This window comes from Nannospalax galili, unplaced genomic scaffold (genome assembly GCF_000622305.1).
Source record: "Nannospalax galili isolate Female #2095 unplaced genomic scaffold, S.galili_v1.0 scaffold49, whole genome shotgun sequence".
Classification (NCBI taxonomy): Eukaryota; Metazoa; Chordata; class Mammalia; order Rodentia; family Spalacidae; genus Nannospalax; species Nannospalax galili.
The window spans coordinates 474,740-498,086 of record NW_008359444.1 but is presented as its reverse complement, the minus strand read 5'-3'; the positions used below and the strand labels follow the sequence as shown (position 1 = coordinate 498,086).

The 23,347-nt window shown below is 48.6% G+C and overlaps 1 protein-coding gene across 1 annotated transcript in view; it reads right to left on the bottom strand.

Annotated features, from left to right (window-relative positions):
* Nucleotides 1-7,010, bottom strand: part of Jakmip3 (Janus kinase and microtubule interacting protein 3) — a 99,201-nt gene extending 92,191 nt beyond the window's left edge. Inside the window, exon 1 of the mRNA XM_008823146.2 lies at nucleotides 6,776-7,010. Coding sequence (XP_008821368.1) covers nucleotides 6,776-6,910 — 135 coding nt within the window. The 5' untranslated portion in view covers nucleotides 6,911-7,010. The remainder of the gene's footprint in view (nucleotides 1-6,775) is intronic.
* Between the last annotated feature and the right edge of the window lie 16,337 nt (nucleotides 7,011-23,347).

Sequence of the window (23,347 nt, the reverse complement as noted above, 5' to 3'; positions counted from 1 at the left end):
ACCAAGGCTGGTCCAGTGGTGGCTATGTGGCTTGGCTCTTGAGAACAGTGACTAATCCAGGTGCTCTCCTTGTGGTGACAACAGAGACAAAAGATCAAACAGAAGAAACCAGGAGACAGGCTCAAACCTACGTCATTTCTGTTAGAGCAGAGTGGGACTGAGTCACACGACCCAGAGAGTCATGCAGGAGGGCTACAGCCCACAGTGACCCCCCTCCCTCTGCCGAACAGGTATACACACACAGCTGCCTTCTGCTGGTTATGAATGTGAGTTTAGTGCAGGGCATGAGGCCATTTATTCATTATAGACAGGATCTTGGTAGTATCCCGGCTTGGCCTGGAACTTGCTATCCTCCTGCCTCCGTCTCCCAAGTGCTGGGATAATAAACAGGTGCCACCGTGCTCAGTGTTACGTACAGTCCTTAAAAATAAATAAATAGGTGATGTCAAGTCTATTCCATATTCACATGGAAGATTCAGTCACTACTCACACAATGCATAAAAGTCAACTCTAGGAGTGTTTAGGGTACGTGAAAGGAACAATAGACTGTCTCAGAGAGTCTGAGGGGAGACGGTTAGTACCTAAAGCACTTGTTACAAAAGCCAGAGGACTGGACATCAGACAGCCAGCACCTACCTGCAATCCCAGTGCTTGGGAGAGGAAGACCGGGGATCCCCAGAGCAAGTAGGGTGACTAGGCTACCTGAATTGGTGAGCTCTGAGTTCAAGGGAGGCTCCCTGCCTCAGTATACAAGGTGGAGATCAATTGAGAAAGATACCCAACGTCAACCTTAGGCCTCCATACACATGTACGTATACACGCATTCACACACACATGCCCAGACACATATACACATGCACATACACTCACCCATCCAAAAAACTTGTAGGAGAAAACATGAGAAAGATCTTTCTTGGTGCAGCAAAGTTTCTCCTCAACAGCACCTTCCAAAGGAACCTGCACAGGCCCCGACCCCACAGAGACGACATACACCCCGTCAGCAAACATTCTTCTCAATCAGGTCCTGAAGTTCCCCCCCCAAAGCAGCCCGCTGTGTGTGCATACCCCAATCTCCTCAGCCATTTCCCAAGTCTGGACAGGGGATTGCCGTGTGTTTTCAGGGCTGTTAGCAGAGTTGAAATCAGTATCCCAGAATATTTTCCTGAAGACATTGCCGAGAACGAAATCATTTCAACAAAAGCCCAGTAGCATCTTTCAGGGACTAGTACCCACTGCAGAGTCACCTGCAGTGCAGGTGACCTGTTCCACTGTCCTTAGCAGCCCCCAAGGGTGTCTGTCTTTCAACCCCAACCAGTCACTTGGGAACCTGAGAATTAAGTGTTATGGTGAAACATTTTGGTGATATACATTTGCTTTAATCTGTGTTCCTGGGGAAAATCTCAAGTTTCTGGTCACTGTCTATTGACTGTCTCCTGAGCTAAATTAGAGAATTTTGGAAAAGGGAGCTGAAATCAGGTCAAGGACATTAGTGGGCCATGAATTCAGGTGACAACTGCTTTGAGATTATGTGAGCACAGTGCCCCCTGAAAAGGCAAAACTAATTCCATCTGTTCTAGCTGACTTTGGCTTTACCCTGGGTTTTTGTCCAGCCATCCCCACTGCAGCCAGCCAGGCAGAACATTTCACGCAGCCAGTTTCAGGAAGTACATTGTTCTTACAGCACTGGGAAACTTACAAGTAGCCAGGTAGCATGTCCTCCCTCCTAGTTATACCTGCGTCCCTATGGAGTACACTGTTTCTACAATTCCAAGAAGTTTATTTTTTCCTTATCAAAACTTATTTTTTAAACTGTAAAACTCTTTGTTAATTGACCTGTCCCTGGTCTGGTGTAACTATGGTGTTCTGATGTAGCTATAATCCTTGGCTTTGCCCCTGACATGATGCAATTGTGGTTTTAAGCTTTATAAACCCTGTCCTGCTTCTCCTTGGGGTCAAGAGTTCTTTTGGGCATTAGCCCCCTCTCTGACTGATAGCAAGCTAATAAAGGACTCCCAATTTGACCATCACTATGTGGCGTTCCTCCATGGATCTTGCTCAGTATCACACCCCCCAGGCATAAGGCAGATACATTTTTCACTGTAGGTCATGCTAAAAAAAAAAAAAATTAGTGTGAAGGTCTCAAAACCTAACCATATACACAGCATCTGACCCAGAATCCAAAACTTTTGTGTTTCTTTCATTACAAGGACTGAGAAAGTGAGAAGGTCAGACAGGGCTGCAGAGACACCTGGAGAGTAACGAAGAGAGGGGACTGGACCCCGTGGCCGAGGCTGTGGGCCAGTCTGACACAAGCACAGAAGAAGGCTGGCCCCTGGTCGGGTTATGGGAAGCCAAGTCACCTGCCTTGTCCAGTGAGAGGTATGGCTCTGGGCAACACGGAGAATCCGATTCCCAGCTATCTCTAAAGCTTCTTATGGGAATATTTTTCCCACTCCTATGAGCACAGAAGCATTAATACCTGTAATAGTATGCACACAATCCTCCAGGGAAATGCTAGTTTCTTCTTTTTAGGTTCAAGACACTGATATAACGCACCGTGAAAACAGCCACCTGGGACTGCAGGCGAAAACAAGATCAGCCTGCTCATCAGGGCTGTAACTTTAAAAAGGAAGCCAAGAGACTGTTCCAGCCCAAGCCAGAACTCCGGGCTTCCTTGCTGCCTGCCTGCCTTCACTGTCAGCTGGCTGAGGGTTCCACACTTGGTCCTGGTCCCTTTCTCCCATACACACGCTAGTTGGTATCTCCCAATACCTGGTGACTTCTACACCTACCCAGACCTAGTGCACCCCAGGGAATGGCAGACAGATGCTCAACTGCCCAGATGAAGACCTCCACCTGGCTGTCTAGGGTGAGTCTCACAGGCATCTGTCAAAGGAGAGCTCTGAATCCCACATTCCTCACCAGGCTCCCATCAGCGGCTCAGCCCCATACCTGGGACTGTTCTATAGGCATGCTACCTCATACTCACACTTCTGCCCAGGGCCATCCAGGGTGTGGGAACTGGCTACCATCCTTGTCCCCTCAAGACTACTCACTCTACTTCTCCAGCCCCTCCCACAGTAGTCAGCTGATGCTTTAACCCATATGTCAACATTCACTCAACTCCCTGCATCTGTTTTTTCTTCTTCTGAGACAAGGTCTCACTTATGCAGCCCTGACTGGCCTGGAACTTGCTAGGTAGACCAAGCTGGCCTTCACATATACAGAGATCTACCTGCCTCTACCTCCAGAGTACTTGGATTAAAGGCGTGGCCACTACACCTGGCTTGTGCTTCCATATTTGAGTATCCAACCAACCTCAGGAAATACTCAAAACCAAAAATTGCATCTGTTGTGAACAGACGGACTGTTCCTTTGTCATTACCCCCTCAGTAACGCAGTGGCAGAGTTACTCACGGACCATCTACACTGTCGTGGGCATTGGAAGGAATCCGAAGATGGTTTAAAGCACAGCTTTTTTCTAAATTTAGTTTTATTGGGGTGTATGCATGTATTGTCTGCATGTAGGTAAGTGCACCCATGTTGAAAGCGCAGTTTCTTAAAATGTAGGTCGCAACCCCAGGTGAGGTCACAAGAGATTTGGCAATAGTAAAGTTTCTGAACGTGCAACCATCAAAACTTAGTTCAAAATCAAACACACAGTGAATCTGAGGTGTTTCTGGCAGGGCTCACCTGTGCTGTGCCATGTGACTTTGCTGCAGCCCTGGTTCTGAACCCACAACACATGCATTTGGTATCATACATGTCCTCATACCCTGTAACACAAACCAACACTGCCTGAAATGCCGTGACTTCTATGGTAAGGCATGTGTATCATAAACTATAGTGTTTTTACTGTATAGACAGTTTTCTGCTCTTACAGAAACATAATGCTTTTATTTATTTATTTATTTATTTATATTTATTTATTTATTTATTTATTTTATGAGTGCTTTGCCTGCATATACATAAGTGCACTGTGTGCACGCAATGCCCACAGAGGCCAGAAGAAGGCATCAGGTCCTCTGGAACTGGAGTTACAGATGGTTATGAGTTGTGCTGGGAACTGAGCCTGGGTCCTCTGTAAGAGCATCCAGTGCTCTTAACTGCTGAGCACTGGCTCCAGCCCCTGGAAATGTAACGGTGTGACGATGGAAAACAAAGGTTGTTAATGGTTTCCACCACCCTTCCTCAGCATGCAAGTATCAAATTAGTGTATCTTTAGACTGTAGTGAGCCAGAATGTTTGATCTTAAAAACTGATGCTTTAGCCCGGCGTGGTGGCACACACCTTTAATTCCAGCACTCAGGAGGCAGAGGCAGGTGGATCTCTTTGAGTTCAAGGCCAGCCTGATCTACATAGTGAGTTCCAGGATAGCTGGAGCTACAGGGAAACTGTGTCTCAAAAAGACCCCCCCCCAAAACAAACAAACAAACAAAAAAACCCAAAAACTGATGCTTGAGTTGCTGACTTAGGTTTCATGAAAAAAAAAGATCATTAAATGCATTTTGGCTTATGATTAGGACATTATTTCTAACAATTTCTGAAATGGCCCTAAAGGTAATTCTGCTGTCTATTTACGGAAAACTGTGTCCTCAGCATTGATTATAAAATCAAAATATTGATCAACTCCAAAAAGCTTTGAAGATGCTCTCAGCCAAGATCTAATCCTTTATGCAAAAATGAAGAAGCACATCCATCTCATTAGTATGTGCAGTGGGTAATCCTGGTCATCAGTTTGGGAAGACTTGCGGTCACCTAGGAGACATGTCAGTGCTCTCTGTGCAGCTCTTCATGGCTTCATAGAAGCCTGGCCCTGAGTAGGTGCTGAATGGGCATTTGCAGACAGAGTTTCCTCCAGTAAATGGGAGCAGTCCCCTTGTGGCCACAGGAACCACCATTCGACTCCGCCCACCACCTTCCCGTTCAGGAGTCAAGCTTCCCAGGGCCTCTTCCTCCAGCCCACCTAGCCGTGGGTTCTGTTCTCCCACTTTGTAGGAAGAGGATAAGGAACTGGGGGCTGAGGGGAGGCTGTGACCTTCCTTGGTGAAGGGTCAGACAATAAATGCAAGTCACTGAACTCATGACGGAGGCCGGACACCACGACATTAGTTTATTTACCAATGCAACACCAGTGCCATAACACTGGCCTTCAAAAGGCAGTTGTTGAATCGTGAATGGGTGTGCATGGTCCTCAGCCACCCGCAGGAAGGAATCTAGAATCTGTCTTCCCGACAGTGGAAATGCCAGATACACAGAGGCATTTACCATCCTGTGTCCTATGGCAGACAGAAAAAATCCAGGTCAGGGGCTGGAGAGATGGCTCAGTGGTTAAGAGCACTTGCTGCTCTTGCAGAGGACCCAAGTTCAGTTCCCAGCATCCACATGGTGGCTCACAACCATCTGTAACTCCAGATCCAGGAGATCCAACACCCTCTTCTGGCCTCCACAAGTGCTGCATGAACATGGCATATATACATACATGTAGGCAAAACACTCATATACATGGATAAAAATAAATGAATCTTTAAAACTCCAGGCCAGGAACTCCTCACTGGTCTGCTCTCCAGACATTACATGCAGATGAGGCTGTATTCTATCACAGCCTTACTTTGGAACATTGAAATCTAAATCCATGTAATTATCACATATCACACAGCCTGGTTCTTCCTTTGATGCGAAAGGGAGGTTGAATAATAGGAGGTCGAGTAACTAGGAGCTTGAGCACTTGGCCAGGAATAACTAGCCTCACCTCCCCCCCGGTCCGTGTGGCCTCTATGAGACAACTTCCCTGGTCAGGAAGGAAGGGAGGAAAGAATTACGGCCCCATATGTTACCCACTTAGACCTCCAACCTTCCCAGAGGTCCTTGCCCTGGGCTTTCCCCCGGACAAGGCTTTCTCTCCCCGCAACTCAGCTCGCCCGCATTTCCTAATGCTATTCCATGAGATAGGATGAGAGAGCAGAGGTTACCACATAAAGGAATGAAGTGTGGGTTCTCCTGTAGAGGCGCCTTCCTCATGTAGGAGGCCCATTCTCAGCCAGAGGAGCCCAGCCTCTCTGCAGGCTACAAGGACTCCAGCATGCTGGGTGTCCAGCTACAGGCACTCAGGCTGCCAGTCAGGGTCTTCCCCGTTCTGGCCTGTGATCCTACTGGACCTGTCCCAGAACCTTCAGGCGTGGGGCAAGAAGTTCTCAGCCCCACCCATCTTGTCCTGCATTTGTGCAGAGTACAAGTCCTTGCCAATGTACTGCCAGTGCCGGCACACGGCCGCTCTTCACCAGGCAGTTGTTGAATTGTGGATTCACACACACTTATACCAGCCTGTTCTGTTTAGTTCAAGTCCACTATGAACACCTCAGGAGAGACTCAATGTTGATTCTAGGGCTGAGCTATTTGACAAGCCCTCACAGTCCCATGGCACACACCCTGTGTGGGTGGACTATTCCACTGGATGAGGGTCCCTGTTAGGTTTGTACTTCTAACATTGCACTTCTGCTCCCAAGACACTCAAGTCTCCCTGACCTGCCAACTCTCTTCCCCAGAGCTATCTTCCCTAAGCACTCGGTGGGCACCTCTGCAGAGACCTGGACACAGCCTCCTGTAGGAAAAACCATTCGACTCCAAGGGAATGTGGGGGGCCAGGCAGGGTACTCAGGGGCAGTGCACCCAAGGTAGGAGACCTGAGGCGGGAGGTCAGGGCAGGGCTGGGTGGGGTGAGACCCGGGGCAGGAGCTCTGGACAGGAGCAGGGTTGCGGGGGGGGGGGTACCCACCTTGCTCTTCTCCTGCTGCAGCTCAATCTGGATGTCCGTGAGCTTGGCTCGCAGCTCCTCGTTGGCAGCCTGCAGTGCGGTGAGAGCCTCCACCTTGTCCCCCTTGGCCCGGCTGCCCGTGCCCTTCTTTGACATGGTGAGGCTGGATAGCCAGAAGGACGCCCAGGGGCAGCTGCTCCGTCTGGGCTGGGGTATCCACGTCAAGCTCCTGGCCGGTGTCACCTCAGAGACACTCCACTACATTTTCCCACTCACCTGGAGAGAAAGTATACCCCAGTGAGCAGATTGCATAAGGCCAGTGGCCACAGCAGCCCCTCAGCCAGGGGATGTCAGCCTGGAGCTCGGGGGCTTGATACCGGGACAGGTCACACCTCTCCTCACCTACTCTCCTCCCAGAGCTGAGGAAGCTGTGCTGACTGTGCCTGCTGGGAACCAGCCCAACCACAGAGGTCTCCACCCTGTGCAGTGTCTTAGGCTAGGACTCCATGCCTAGTGGACAATGAGCACAAGGCATGTTAATAATCCTTTGCTCCTTTAGGAAGAACTGGCATGTGACTCTAAACCTAGAATTTCGTACGTGAGTGTGAGGCCCATGACAGCCACAGAAGTGAAACCCATGAGCCCCTTAGATACACAGCAAGGGTCACAGCCCGGGGTGGTCGGGGATCCATAACCTTGCCCAGGAAATATACACATACATACACATATATACACATGTGCAAAGGAGGGATTTACATGGGGGTGGGGTACCTGCGCATGAAGGCAGAGTCCAGAGACTTTGGCGGGGCTCCTGGAGCACTGGGTCCCAGCCTGACCCTGTGACAGCCATTCTGCTACCCCTCCCTCCTGGGAATGGGAACCTTGGGTGTGAGCGCTCTGTTGCTATGGAACGAGTTGTGAACCCTCCTAGTTGCTTTGCCCTCTGCTCGTGTCCAGGGCCTGGGAGCAGGTCTAGCCTGGTCTTCTGAATGGGCTCAAGTTCACTCTGTTTACACCAGAAACACCAGTGTTTTCACAAAAGTGACTGAGATGGCTGAAAACAGGATAGCACTGAGCTCCAGAGCAAGTGTGGATGGTGGTCCCGCTGCCTAACGAGGCCTCCTCAGGTCTGGGTGAAGGGGTCCATGGGCCCTAGGGTGGCTTCATCAGCCTCTGTGAGCAAGGCTTGGTCTTCTCTTCAGGTCCTGGGTCCCCATACCCAAGGCCAGCAAAGCCCACCAGAGCAACTCTGCACCAGCCTCTAAGCAAGCGCGTCAGACGCAGCCAGATGCGGTCAGACGCAGGGGCCAGCCAGGTGATAGTTCCTGCTTAAATTTACCCTCCTTCGCCTGCCTCATCAGGTGTCAGCAAGGCCTGGGGCCCCTGCAGAACACCACTGTGGTCATTCCTTTTACACATTTTAAAATGAAACTCCACAGGCCTTGTCTGGAAAAAGTCGCATTGCCAGTCGCATAAAGAGGTAACAGATTTCAAGGGAAAAAGCAAGGGAGATGCATGGTCTGGTGAGAGTACAGTTCCCCAGATGCTCGGTGCATACAGCCTAAGCTCTATGCTGTTTGCCCTGTGCCTACCACCCAGCTGCTCTGTGTAAGATCATAGCTGTCGTACCTCACAGCAAACCTGGGTGAAGCAAGCCACTGGGGACCAGGAGCCTGTGGGAGTGTTGAGATTTCAGTTGGTATCTTACCCAGAATCCCCTACCTTGGGCTGCTCCAAGTTGTAGCTAGGCTCATGCAGGGCCCTAGACCCCAAGTGGACAACCCTGATTGAACTTGGGCTGCGGGCTTATTGTCCAGAGCAGCAGCAGCCAGCATGGCAAGAAGCAGGCCTGGGAGGACTGTGCGAGGCCATGTGATCTGAGAAGGACCATCTTGGGCCACCACAGGCCAGAACTCTGCCACATTCTGCCTTGCCCAGGGTGAAGAACACTGAGAGCAGAAGTCAGCAGCAGGCTAGCAGAGGGGGCAAGGTTGGAGCAGCATCAACCCCACCATGACCAGGGGACAGGCAGGCCAGGCCTGTCCTCTCTCACAGAAGCCAGAGAGGCAGAGACTGGAGACTAAGGAAGCCCTTGGCTTCATGTCAGCTCAGCCTCTGCCTACAATGCAGAGAGGGCGGGCAGAGGAGTCACAGGGGACCATCAGCTAGGCAGGGTGGAGGGATGTATTCTACCCAGGAGGGTACAGGGCAGAGGTGATCAAGGAGACTGGTTAAGCATCTGTAACTTGCTCTGTTTGCAAAGGAATTAGTCCAACATGTCACAAATGTTTGTTAAAGTGAATTTGATCACTAGTGAAATAAAGGGTCCCAGGCCTGCTCCTCTGGGGAAACCCAGGATACAACAGGAAAGTGTGAGCTGAGATCTCAGACCTTGCCAGGTCCTGTGAGGCAAGCATTGCTTCTCTGTTGATGCAAAGCAGAACTGAATCGTTCATGCTTTCTTTAGGGAAGTCATTAAATTAATAGCTCTATCTACCATCTTTTGTTTGGGGGTCTCCAAAGAGGTAATAAATTTTCTTCCCAAGCCACAGTGGAAGGGCTGGGATGACCTCTGCCAGTCTCTTTACAGTAGGAGATGCAGCAGGCAGACAGAGTTTTATGGTTGATGAATGTACCGCCGCTGGGGGTTAATCACTACCATAAACCTCAGGGTGCTCCCTGGAGGCCCATCTAGGGAAGGCCATTCTCCTGACTCGATCCCTGCTGGCCCTGGAGTTTATTTAATGTCTAGCTCTGACATGTGTTTTGATGTCGTCATGTGACCTAGAGGGCATGGAGAGATCGGGGTGAACCCTCAACACTCAACAATCGAGAGCCTTCAGAGAGCTGCCCTCTGTTAATCCATGATCTGTCCTGTTACATGCCACCTTGCAGACCTGATAAAGCAGGCTTTGGTTCTGTCAGGTTCTATCTGGTTAACTTGTTTATGGAGAAGAAAGGATGACTCTGATAATTCATTTCCATGAAATCTACAGTGACCTTGGGGGAGGCAAGTGACATGGGTTCACCAACCCAGGATTCGAGCAGACAGAGCTACAGGCCATAGGGCCAGCGTCCCTCATCAAGTGGGACCCATATAGTCCAGTAGGTCCGGCTGCCCACAGGGGACCATGGGGAGAGCAGCAGAATCCACACCTAGATTCCTCCAGGGGTGGGGGTGGGGGGCAGACCAGGTGAAGCCCCAAGGTGACCTTGAATAGATGTACACACCTACAATTAATTCCCCCTCACACACACACATAAAAAAGAGAACCACCACTCAGAAGAGCAACTGGATGGTTATTGGTGCCTAGATGCAAATGCCAGTGATCAGAGAACAGGATCCAGTCTGAATGCCTGGAGGAAGAACAACCTTCCCCAGTGGAACAGGGAGTTCCCAGAGCAGAGGTAAGCAAACTGACCTGCTCCTCCAGAGCAGTGCCTGGACTCTGGATGCCAAGGGGAAGCAGGATGCTGGGGGAAGGAGGCAGCAGAAGACATCCCAGGGTAAATCGGAATTGGCAAACCTGATGTCTAACTAGATGTGCTGAACACCAAGCCCAGACTGTCCCCTACTCTGCTGGTCACAACCATTGCCAATCTTGGAAAGAGCCTTAGACCGATGGTTCAGTGTCCAGAGCTCCCATGTGGGGGTACACCAGTACACACAGAGCAGATGCTTCCCGGAAGATGTTCCTCAGAAGGATGTCCAGGTAAAAGTCTGACTACATGTGTGTTTTCTAGAAGTTGGAGGAGGCAGAGACCCCCCAAGTGGAAATTTAGTCACATGATGACTCTGTGGCAGCTTCCTGGATTGGCCAGGAACAGCAGGAGATCCAGGATAGCATGTCAGCTGCTCTGTACCCAATAGGCCATGTCTAACGCCAGGCCAGGCCAAGGCCCTAGATACTCACATCTGCCCTTTGTCCTGTTTGAATGAGAATGGTCCACAGCTCTGAGAAACTGGGCAGAGGCTCTCTCCTCCTGCAGGAACTCAGCATCAGCCTCTTGATATTAAAAGGAGCCTAGCTTGGCGGCCTGACCTATGTGGGTACAGGTGCTCAGCAGATGGCTCTCTTGGGCATCCAAAGGCCCAGAGAGATCACAATACACAGAGTAGCCACCAAAGTGAGGCTTTTCTCCAAAGCCCTTCCTTGACTGGAGCAGTATGACTGATCCTCCCAGGCCTCCCAGGATGGAGAGAGCACAGTCAGGCACCTTCTGATGCTGCCACCAGGACCCGTGGGTAGTTGAGGACTCCATTTCCTTCTGAGACATGCCCCTCTCCCTACCTGCCCAACACACTGCATTTGATTTCACAAACATCCATTGTGTTCTGGTATCTTTCCAAACTCACAGGAAGCAGTGCATTACCAACCTTGACAAGAAAAACAAAGTTTATTTGGATAGTCACAGCCATCAGGAGGTCGATGGACTTTGGACATGTCATCCTTCTGTTTTGACAACCAGTGACACATTTTGCAGCAGGTGGGAAGACGTGAGGACGTGCCCATGGTGAAGAGCTGACAGCGGCCTTCAGAAACGGGTGGGGCAGCGGTCACCGGGGCTGCCCAAAGACACTTAGAATTATCCAGAATTTCTGTTATGGCCTTGTTTCCAACCACAATATTTCAAAGAAATTATTTGTTAATTTTTTAACAGATCCCTGTGAGAAATGACGTGTATAGAAAACAAGGTGGTGGAATTTGATGGGAAGGAAGAGAAGCAAAGGGAGCCTTCCGGAAAGGAAAAGCTTTGTCTGGGGTCTCTGTGAGACACTCACATCCAGTTGTCACCAGCTACTCCCACTATGAATTAATCACTGACAGGAAGAAGCCAGGGAGCTCAGGTCCCCTCTTAGGTACTTAGTCCAAGATCACTGTAGAGCACGTGCAGTTATAAGAGCATACAGAGACGGTTACAGAAATCTGACTTTTCAGTCTCCCCCTTGGGAGCATCTCTGAAAACAATAGGACAAGGTCGTATCCAAGGTCCACGCATGGTGATGGCCAAGGATCAGGAGGAGATCTGGTTTCTATGAGGACCTCTTCCCTGCCTCCACCCCACCCCAACTCCAGGAGGTGGCTGACGTGCTCCCTTGAGCAACCCTGCCATTCCAACAGTGCTGTGGAAGCAGAATGGTACAGCGTGTGTTCTCTGGGGACTGTCTTCCCCCAGCGAACCTCAACAGACCTCTGAGGATTTGTCCTGGTTGCTGAGATAACAACTGCTCTGTGGTGGCTGCCGTTGTTTGCTTTGTTAGACAGGATCACAGGTATCCCAGGCTGGCCTTGAATTTGCTATGTAGAATGACCTTGAGCTCCTGGCTCCTTCTGCCTCCACCTCACAAGAGCTGGGATAACAGGTGTGCGACACCATGCCCGGTGGCACATTTGTTTCCACCGAGCAGTACTCCACATTGTGGACATGCTGTGGTTTAACCATTCACTGCTGACAGACATGGAGACAGTGGTTGTGTCCAGTTTTTGACTACTAGGATTTGTGTTACTGTGCACAGTCATGTGCAGGTTTGGGGTAAACATTAAGCTTTCCCTTCCTTCGTGTAGATTCTTGGAATACGTTTCTGTATTCCGCAGCTGGGTGTCTAGGTTGTTTTCAGTAGGTCTACGTCATTTTGTATCCCCCAGTAACGTCCACGGCCCCTATTTCCCCTTCATCCTGACGTTTTATATCATCACTAACTTTTTTTTTTAATTTTAGTCATTTCAGTGGGTGATGCCACCTTACAGTTGTAATTTGAATTTCTCTAGCAACTCAGGAAGTCACCTGCACAGCGTCCTGGAGGGGTGTCTGCTACATGTAGGCTGCCACTTCCTGGTCCCTTGGGGGAAGGCACAGGGACCTGCTGATGTTGTGATTCCCTAGACCACCCCGTCCATGCCCCTCAGTGGTTCGAGTTGCCGGCTTCTTTAGCTCCCCATCTGGAATGCATGAAGCAATAGAGAAATTTGGAGCTCCTGCCGTGTGTTCCCAGGGTCTCCAGGTCCCTGGTCTGCCGCTTCTCTCCACCGCTAGGGTCTTCCTGTGTTGGTTTTAGAGCCGATGCCAGGGTTTGGGGCCACACTAGCAGGACGGAGGAGGGAAATACGACCCTTGACTGCGTCTCCCAGACACACATTCCTGCCATGGCTTCTTAATCAAAGAAAGAAATTTTGGGTCTGCGTATTCCGTTACTTCAGTTACATAGCAGGTGCGATTTAAAATGCTCTGGTGTTCCTCCCAGGGTGGAAGGCAGAGGGCTGTATTAATGATCACAGAGCCCGCCACCCAGTGTGAAACAGACTGCCTCCTGGGGTCTGAGGAATGGTCCTAACTGGCCTGGCTATTCTAGGGATAACTCAGGTCACATTAATACCTATGGCCCTTCAAGACAGAAGAACGAGCACCAACAAGAGCTGGCGAAATGGCTCAGCATTCCATCCCCAGACCTCACGAGATAGGAGAGGCCTGACTCCACAAATTGTCTTCTGACCTTTACATGTGCACTATGGCACATGTGTGCATGTGGACACATAAAAAATGAAGGGGAAAAATGAATGGGTAGCTACAATCGTTTTACAAAATGAGCACAGGCATATTAAATACTTTAAAATAACAAACAAAGCTTCCACTCAGCTTAAGACCCTCAGGAAGTCTTGGCTGAGGAGGGGACTCCAGCCCCAGGGTCCACCATCCAAACTGAAGGCCACAGCCATCATGAGCCAGAATACTATGGTTCTAACTCAGGAGACAGTTGGAGAAGCTGGTATGCTCAGGGCCTTTCTTCTTGTACTCCAGATGAGCTGGACACATAATAGCCAGTCTGAATGAGGAGAGACACAGAGAGAGGAGGTGGGTGGGTGGGTAGGTGGGTGGGTAAGTAGACAGTGGATTGAGAGATGGGTGCGTGGGTGGGCAGATGGATGGACAGACGGGTGGGTGCGTGGATAGATGGATGGATGGGTGGGTGGATGAATGGATGGGTGGATGGGTGGGTGAATGGGTGGATGAATGGATGGGTGGATGACAGATGGATAGGTGGATAGATGAACAGATGGGTGGGTGGATAGACAGATAGATGGGTGGATGGATGGATGGATGGACAGATAGGTGGGTAGATGGATGAGTGGATGGGTGGGTGAATGGGTGGATGAATGGATGGGTGGATGGATGGGTAGATGGGTGGATGGATAGGTGGATAGATGAACAGATGGGTGGGTGGATAGACAGATGGGTAGATGGATGGGTGGATGGATGGATGGACAGATAGGTGGGTAGATGGATGAGTGGATGGATGAGTGGATGGGTGGGTGAATGGGTGGGTAGATGGGTGGTGGGTAGATGGATGGATGATAGACAGATGGGTGGGTGGGTAGATGGATGAGTGGATGGGTAGATGAATGGGTGGGTAGATGGGTGGATGGATGAGTGGATTGGTGAGTGTGTGGACAGGTAAATGGGTAGGTAGCTGGGTGGATGGGTGGGTAGATGGGTAGATGAATGGACAGATGCGTAGATGGGTAGACAGACGGATGGGTGGATGGGTAGATGAATGGGTGGGTGGATGGGTGATGGATGGATGAGTGGGTGAGTGGATGGATGGGTAAATGAGTAGGTAGCTGGGTGGATGGGTGGGTAGGTGGGTAGATGGATAAAGGTACCCCTACATTTCCTCCTTCCTAAAGACATTCATTTCTAGCCATTCTTTCTTCCTCTCGAATTTTGACTGGTTCTAGATAAGGGTATATCCATTCAAAATGGAATTTTATGTTTTATTACTGAGAACAAGCACCAGGCCTGCATCACCTTGCATATGCCTGGCTTCGACTGGTCCATCTCTGCTTAAGACGCATGTGATTCCCTGTGGCCTCTGCTTCAGGGAAGGGTTCCACCTTCCCTGAGCCTCCTCACAAAAATCACCACCAGAACCAGAACCACAAGCCCAACAGGAGGCTTTATCCCAACAGCTCATCCTGCAATGTGTGAAAAACACAAGGGCAGAGGACGGCTCAGGCAACCCTGACAGGGCAGTCAGAACTGGGAACCTGCACTGCCCTCACCAGGAACTCTGGGAACTACTTCAACAAAGGTGGGAATCCAGGGTAGACAGCCACTAAAGGAATGGCCTGAAGAGCTAAGATAGCCTAACAGTGTGTGGTCACTGACTGTGACAAAGCAACATTACTGTGTACAAGGCAGACATGGTCTCTACCAAATAGTGCTAACCAGATGTCCACAAGGACAAATGTATCTTGTCCCCTATTGTAAAAACAAAACAAAACAAAACAAAAAAACAAAAAACCCACAAAGCTTTATCTTCCAATCAGGTGTGGTAAAGCATCTGTAATCCCAGCACTCAGGAGCTGAGGCAAGAGGACCACAAGTTTGAAGTAACTGTGGGCTATACAGGGAGAACCCGTCTCAAAAACAACAACAAAACCCTAAACATTATTCTCTAAAGACTTTCAGGTAAAAATGTGAAAGGTAAAACAACGTTCATGAAAAAAGAGGTCTTCAAGACCTTGGAAAAGGTTGGGTACAAAAGCAGTGGCCACAAAGGCGCACCTGACAGAGGGCTATATTAAAAACTGTTAACAGATGTTTGCCTTTGGAAGTGTGAAAAGGTCAGTCACAGGATGAGAGGAGACACCCAAATGTCTCACAAATGGCTGAGTTCAAAATATATACAAAACCTCTTACAGTAAGAAAAAGGCAGTCCAATACGTGCACACTGTGAACACAGACAGGGCTGGGGCTGTCAGCACAGTGGGCTACACAGAGGGCTCCCACCCTTGATGCCTCCCACAGTGGGGATAGTGACTAGTAGCTAGCCTGCAGCAAGCTGGCTGGGTGGGGCCTGGTGAACACCCAGCCAGGCCACAGTGAACGTGCCCCTCCACATACCCTCATCACATCTGCACCAAGATCTCCTGTGCCTCCTGCAGTCTGGCTCTGCCTGGGTTGTAACACACTGGGCTGTGGCAACTGACAGTAGTCAGAAGCCAGGTGCCAGCTGGGCTCATCCCCTGGATTTCCTGTCCCAGTATCCGAAAGCTGTACTGTCCCAAGCATTAGATGGAGGACAGCAGATACACCTCATCAATATGTTGACCAGTTTGAAAGTCATTTAACAAATTCAGAGCAGTGACTCTACCACAGCCACAAAACAAATCCAGAAAGTTCTCTTTTCATGAAATAGCATCCCACTCCTTATAGTTCACAAATGTAATTTAGGGCAAAATGCTCGATGACTGGCTTTAAGTATTCTTTATCAGAGGAAGCAAAAAAAGATATATGTGTCCTTTTAGTTACATTTAGTTCCAATACAAGATAATGGTGGAGCCAAGAACACAGCCTCAGCCTGTTCCACTTTGGAAAAGAGAGCTGAGTATGGCTTGGTTCAGAATCTCAAACTTTTGCCCTTAAAAGAGCTCTCTAGGAAAAAAGGGCCTTGCTCAGCATAGCCTCTAAACGCCCAGCTGAGAAAACTTTCTCACAAGTTGGAATCTGAAGTTGCACTTCAGCTGTTTGGCTGGGGAAGGACGGGTGAGGTCACTCTGCAGGCTGCCATGGTTCTGGTAACTACAACCAGCATCCCTCACAGAGAGACTAAGCCCTGGTATGCACAGCCCAGAAGGAACAGCTCCTTCAGAGATGTGTCCATTGGCCTAGAACTGCTGTGGTCTGGCATCCGGCAGGAGTAAAATGATCTTCGATTCCCTTTGGAAGTCCTGGCACTTCTTCCACTGACGTAGACTTACCTTTGTAAAGCTTACTACACACTGCTCAAGTTTGATTTTGCCTATCTAGATTAACTAGCACATGTTTAGTTGTCAATAAAAACACACAGAATTATACAGTGCCTTTATCAGTGAGTTTTTATATAAAATTATTGTTATTATTAATCAAAAACCTTCAGCTTGGGCTGGAGCAATGGCTCAGCAGTTAAGAGTACTGGCTGCTCTTGCAGAGGACCTGAGTTCCATTCCCAGCATTCACATGGTTAACAACCATCCATGGCTCCAGTTCCAAGGGATTTGACACCCTCTTCTGATCTCCACAAGCATTGTATGACACAGGTACACTTACACACATGCAGGCAATTCACTTATACACATAAAATAACAAAATATTTTTAAAACCTCCAGCTCCCTGTTCTTTTTCCATAGGAAAAGTTTATTTCAGAGTATGTTTTTGTTTTGAGACAGGGTTTTACGCACTGTGTGGCCTAGGCCGGACTTGAACTTGCAATCTGCCTGCTTCGGTCTCAGATCACAGGTGTGAACCCACACATTGAATGTATTGGTTTGAATGTGAAATGTCTCCCACATGATCATGTGTTTGAACTCCTGGTTCCCAGTTTGTGGCACTGTTTAGGGAGGCTGTGGAACATTCTGTATTTGGGGCCCAGCTGGTGGACTTAGGCCTACTCTAGGGGCAGGGCTAGAAGGACCTTGCTCTGGCCTTAGGTCTCTGGATCCTGGTCAGCACCTGAGATGTGAGCAAGCTACATCAGCTGCCCCCCCCCATACCTTCCCCACCATGAAATTATAGCCCTTCAGATCATGAGCCAAAATAAATCCTTCTCTCTTTAAGCTGCTTTAACCAGGAATTTTTACCATAGAAATGAGTAATTATTATTACACCCAACTTGGATAAAGGGTTTTTTTCTTAAATATAAGATTTTTAAATTATTTATTTATTTATTTATTTATTTATTTATTTATTTATTTTGGTCTTTTAGAGACAGGGTTTCCGTGAAGCCCCAACCAACCTGGAACTCACTACATAGACCAGGCTGGCCTTGAACTCACAGAGATCCACCTGCCTCTGCCTCCCAAGTACTGGAACTAAGGGTGTGTACCACCACGCCCAGCTAGTAATTAAAATTTAAAAAAAAAGAACTAAAGGGCTGGAGAGGTGGTTCATGGTTAAAAACAATTGCTGCTCTTGCAGAGGACCTGAGTTTAGATCCCAGTACCCACAGAAGGTGGCTCACAACCACCTGTAGTCCCTGCCCCAACAGATCTGATGCCCTCTTCTGGCCTCTGAGGGCACCTGCACTCCTCTGCGTGCATACTAACACAAATATAGATAAAACCTTTTAGAAGAAAGAAAAGAACTGGGGGTATGGGGCTAAACATCCAGAGAGCAGACTGGAGCCTAGAAGGAGACTCTCCCCTGCATGTGAACTTCTAAATAGACACTGGCAATGCTCTGGCTTCCTTGCAGGCTGCATATAAGTAAAGCAGATTTTGACAAGGACTCCTACACTGTTCAGTGGAGGATGAACAGCCTGTCCTGCACATGATGTGGAGGAAACTACAGACAACAGGCAGAACAATTTAACTGCCTGGACTCTGGCCTTCCATCACATACAAAAACTAATCCTAGAAGAAAACATGGGCAAAGCCTCATGACAAACTGGATTTAGTGATGGTTTCTCAGATACCAAAGCACTGAAAAGAGTAAAAACAGATGAATCAGGCTGCAGAAAAACGAAAACTATTGTACAATACCGAGAGAAAAGACAGCCCTCAGAACGTGCACATCAGAGACCTGATGAGGTTTATGTCCACAGGGTGCAAATAAGTCCTACAACCCAACAAGAAAGGAAATGGCCTGATTTTTTAAGTGGGTGAGGATCTGAACAGACATTTCTCTAAAGAGGAGACAGCCAAGGAGCATGTGGAAAGAGGCTCAGTGTTACTGATGTCAGGGAAACAAACAACAATCACTGAGAGATTCCACCTGACACTAATCAGGGTGACTGCCACCAAAAATAACTAGTGTTATGGAGGATGTGGGGAGCTGGCACCTTATACTTTACTGATGAGAATGTCAAATGTTGCAACTGCTGTGGAACACAGCTTGGGGTCCCTAAAAAATTAAAAATAGAATTACCAAGGGGCCTGGCAATTCTACTTCTGGGCACACAAGAGAACTGAAGGATGGTGGAGAGATATTTGCACACCCATGTTTACAGCAGCCTCACTCACCAGAGCCCAGAGATAGAAGCCTTCAGTGCAGACACCCACAGAGGAGCACAACGTGGTCTGCAGGTAAGAAAGAATGCTTCGCTCTTAGTCGTGCTTCTTGGCGTTCTCACAAAACACCTGACAGAAGCAGCTTAAAGTGGGCTTTTTTTTCTGCTCACAGTTTGAGAGAGACAGTCCACCGTGGCAGGGAAGGACTGGGACAGGAGTGTGAAATGGTTGATCGCTTTGCTACAGTCAGGAAACACAGCAGACAGGAAGTAGGGGTGAGTTATAAAACGTCAAAGCCCACCCCTTATGACCCACTTCCTGCAGGGAGGTTCTACTTTATAAAGCTTCCACGACCTTCCAAAACAGCACCACCGAGTGTTCAAACACATGAGGGACATTTTCATCTAAACCACCATAGTTACCGAACCTTAAAAGGGAAGGAAATGATCACACAAGCCACAGCAGGAATGACTTGAAGAACTCACGGAAAGACACTGCTGGAGAATCCTCACACAGGAAGTACCGAGTCCTTAAGTCCTCAGCCTCACCCAGACAGTGTGAACTCACTCACAGGACTGAGTCAGCAGGCTCACCCAGACAGTGCAGGAGTCGCAAGGCTAGGCAGGGGAACAGAGAGCTACCTGATACAGGCAGTTTTAGTTTTCCAGGATAAAACACGGAAATCAGCTGCACAAAGGGATAGCTCTGTTTAACACACTGGATCATGCACTTGTAAATAGAAAGAGTGACAGTGATTCTTCCTCACATGCATCTTGACAAAATTTAAGGAAGTGGTATTTATTAGTGTCCCGTAACACTGACAATAACCTCTTCTGGACATAAGTAGTGTCCATCCTGCCAGCACAGATTCCATCTCAGTAAACATGCCGCTATTGCCACATGTGTTTAAATAAACATCTTTCAATCCTAAAAACACAAACAAGGCGTGTACTTCAGTCCAACGGCCAGCGGGAGCCCAGTTCTGCTAATCACCTAAATGGGGTGTGCAGAGCCTGCAGGGGAGCAGCCCTCCAGCACTGTGGCCTGAGTCCACCCAGACTGCTGGCTGTGGGGGTTCTAACACACAAAGTGCCTTGTTTGAAGCTGGGAGGTGCATGGTGATCAGTCACAACAGCAATAGGAAACAAACGTGGGCATTAGTGGCAGAAGTGGCATTGCAGAGCTGCCGTTGTCCCCTGCGGGGGCCCTGCACAATGTGCGAACCAGGCCTCATTTCCAGATCCTCAAGGCCTCAGGTCACAGGAGCTTCCGTGAAGTTTCAGGTGTGGGTGAGACAGGGAAGAGAACAGAACGTGGTGGGACCAGGCATTTGGGTCATTTCTTCATGCAAAATGTGGACTTGTGCTCTTCGTCTATCCCACCCTGTGCTTGCCCAGCTCCATAGTCTGCTGAGCCACAGGGAAGAGAACAGAACGTGGTGGGACCAGGCATTTGGGTCATTTCTTCTTGCAAAATGTGGACTTGTGCTCTTCGTCTACCCCACCCTGTGCTTGCCCAGCTCCATAGTCTGCTGAGCGGACACCAGCTCACTAAGGGCATCTTGGGTTACCATGGTGGACTCCTTGAGGGACTCCGAGAGCCACAAAATGGTGCAGAACTAGGTGTTTGTAACAGAAACAAATAACTTCTTTAGTCTAAGTAATGCAATTTTGCTACCTTGGAGCGGGGAGAGTCCTCACAGTGTCCAGATGATTTCCTGAAACAGACCCCACCCTCCATGGAACAGCTATGAGCAAAGGGCACAGAGCACTGTCCATAACACTGAGAAGACTGCCTGTCTGATTGGGAGGCTGTTTTCCTACCACAAAACTCCAAGTGGATTAAAGTGAATTAGGGTGGAAAAAATGAAAGCGGGAAAGCTTTGGGACCAAGTGCAGCATTCGTCAAAGCTCTGGGAGGAGAGTCTTTCCAGGCTTAAACAAGATGAAAGCGGTTTACACAGGAAAGATCGATAGATCCCATCATGTTAAGACACCTCCTGTCTTTACTGGAGACACAGTGCAATAAGGAGGGCGAAAACGGGTGCTACGTCTCAGCTGACCTCAAAACAGTAAAAGCGACTTACTAGATACACGACTATCAAATGAAATACGTTACAAAATAAAGAAAGGTGAAAGTATTTTAAAAGTCATGAGGGGCTCAAGGAAAGATCGATAGATCCCATCATGTTAAGACACCTCCTGTCTTTACTGGAGGTGCAATAAGGAGGGCGAAAACGGGTGCTACATCTCAGCTGACCTCGAAACAGTAAAAGCGACTTACTAGATACACGACTATCAAATGAAATATGTTACAAAATAAAGAAAGGTGAAAGTATTTTAAAAGTCATGAGGGGCTCAGTGGTTAAGAGAACTGGCTATTCTTGCAGAAGACCAGGGTTCAAATCCCAGCACCTACATGGCAGCTAACAACCATCCATAACTCTAGTTCCAGGGGACCCAACACCTTCTTCTGTCTTCCTCGGGTATTACAGGTACACTTAAATACATGCAGACATAACACTCATACACATAAAATTAAATAAATAAATAAATAAATAAATATAGTGAGAGGGGGCTGCAGAAATTGCTCAGCTGTTTAGGACTACTTGCTGCTCTTTCAGAGGACCTGAGTTTGGTTCTTAGCACCCTCACTGGGAGGTTCACAGCAACCTGTAACTCTAGCTCCAGGGTGATTAGACACACATACACACACACACACACACACACACAGTTTAAAAATAAAAATTAATATTAAAAACAACAACAAAACACTCCGCTCTAACTGTAAAGGCAGTTAGCTTAAAAGACCATAGAGGGAGATGGTGCAGATTCCTATCAAAGTGAAGGAAGCCCCCAGGGATGAGGAGAGGTACTCTACGACAGTAAAAGAGCTCTTCAAAGACACACAGCAGTCCTAACAGTGTGTGCTTCAGACTACAGAACTTCCAAAATACAGGACAAAAGTTGGCAGTAGAAACCACATCCACAGTTACAGTGGGACACTGGGCCTCACTTCTCAGTGAGATGAAAGAAACTCACACATACTCCTCGTTAAAGATGCAGAAGAGCCCAACAACGAGGTGCTTGGGGAGTAGACGCCCCAAGTCATTCTAGGAGGTCAGCTCACTCTGACACCAAAACAAGGCTGAGGAGTGACCCAGTCAGCAAGGTACCTACCTCCCTCACAAGCACAAAGACCAGAATTCAATCCCTAGAACCCATGTGAAAAATGTCAAGTGTGCTTTCTCTGACCTGCAGGGCTCTCTCTCCAGGGTAAGTCAATCGCACTCTCTGTGCCTTGACTCCCCCAGCCTCACTCACCCCCCATCTCCCCGACTGGTCTCTCCTCCTAGCCTGGATCTTGTCCCATTCCTTGCCTTGGTGCCCCATATACCTGGGGAACCACCACTGCTTCCTGATCCTTTGCATCCAGGGCAACTCAGTTCCTTCTCTGGTCCCCAAGGGCGCTCTGGGCCTGGTCCTGCCCTCACCTCCCTCTGCCTTCCTGGGTCTGCACAACCTGCCAGCCTCTTTCTGGGACCCGGGGGCTGACCTTTCTCTTCCTGATCCCTTGCATCCAGACCAACCCAGCTCCTCAGTGCAGTCCCCAGGAGGCCTTGGGGCCTCTTCCCACCACATCTGCCTTTGCATCTCTGGGTGGCACAGCCACCAGCTGCCCTACACCAGCATCTTTCTTGGGCCTGGCTCCCAGGGAGTCCAACCCCCAAATTCCTGAGGCCAAAATCTTTCCTGGAGAGATCCAGACCTTAGGAGAAAGCCTGAGAGCATCTGATCCTCATCTGAATTGGGCCTCTGTGGGAACTCTTGAAGACAAAAGCAATCTGGGCACTCCATTATAAAATCCAAAGAGAGAACTGGAAGCTTAGATGACCCAGCTTTGCATGTACAAAAAGTAAACCACAAAGACATATAAAGTGTCATGCCATCTCCAATGAAGCCCACGTGAGACCCTCTGTGGGTTGAGGCTGGAACTTCAAGGAAGGTTGCCTCTTGGAATTGGCTGTGCTAAAAAACATGCAGTGTACTTGGCATGCTTTTACTTGCTATTATCTTTCTGACTGTCACTGTATCATGGGCTTTCAGGGGCCCAGAAAGCACCTGGTGTCCTTGACACCACTGTCACTGCCTTTATTGAATCTTTTAATTATCCTAGTATGCAGGAAGAGTTCTCAGAAACTCAATCACAAAAGACAACTTTGCCTCCAGATGCATCACTATTAATGAAAGCCATTTTAGATGCAGCAAAAGTAGCTAATCAAAATTAATGCTAGAAAGTCCAGGGAATAACGGATTTCTAGAAAAGAGACATAGATGGGTAAATATAGAGAGAAGAAGGGTTTCTTGGTATTCATTACAATTCATGGATAAATTGGCAAGATCAAGACCACCTTGGTGTCTTTTGATAAAAGATCAACAAGAGAACATTAAAAGGCAACTACAGACTGTAGTTAAAGATTGGAAAAATAGCTGGGAAAGATGGCTTCATAAGTCCCTAACATGAAATGATTTTTTAGGATCTAAGGGGTTAAAGAATGACTTGGTACCTCTGGTTAAATCTGGTCACTCTGTTCAAAGTAAGAGTA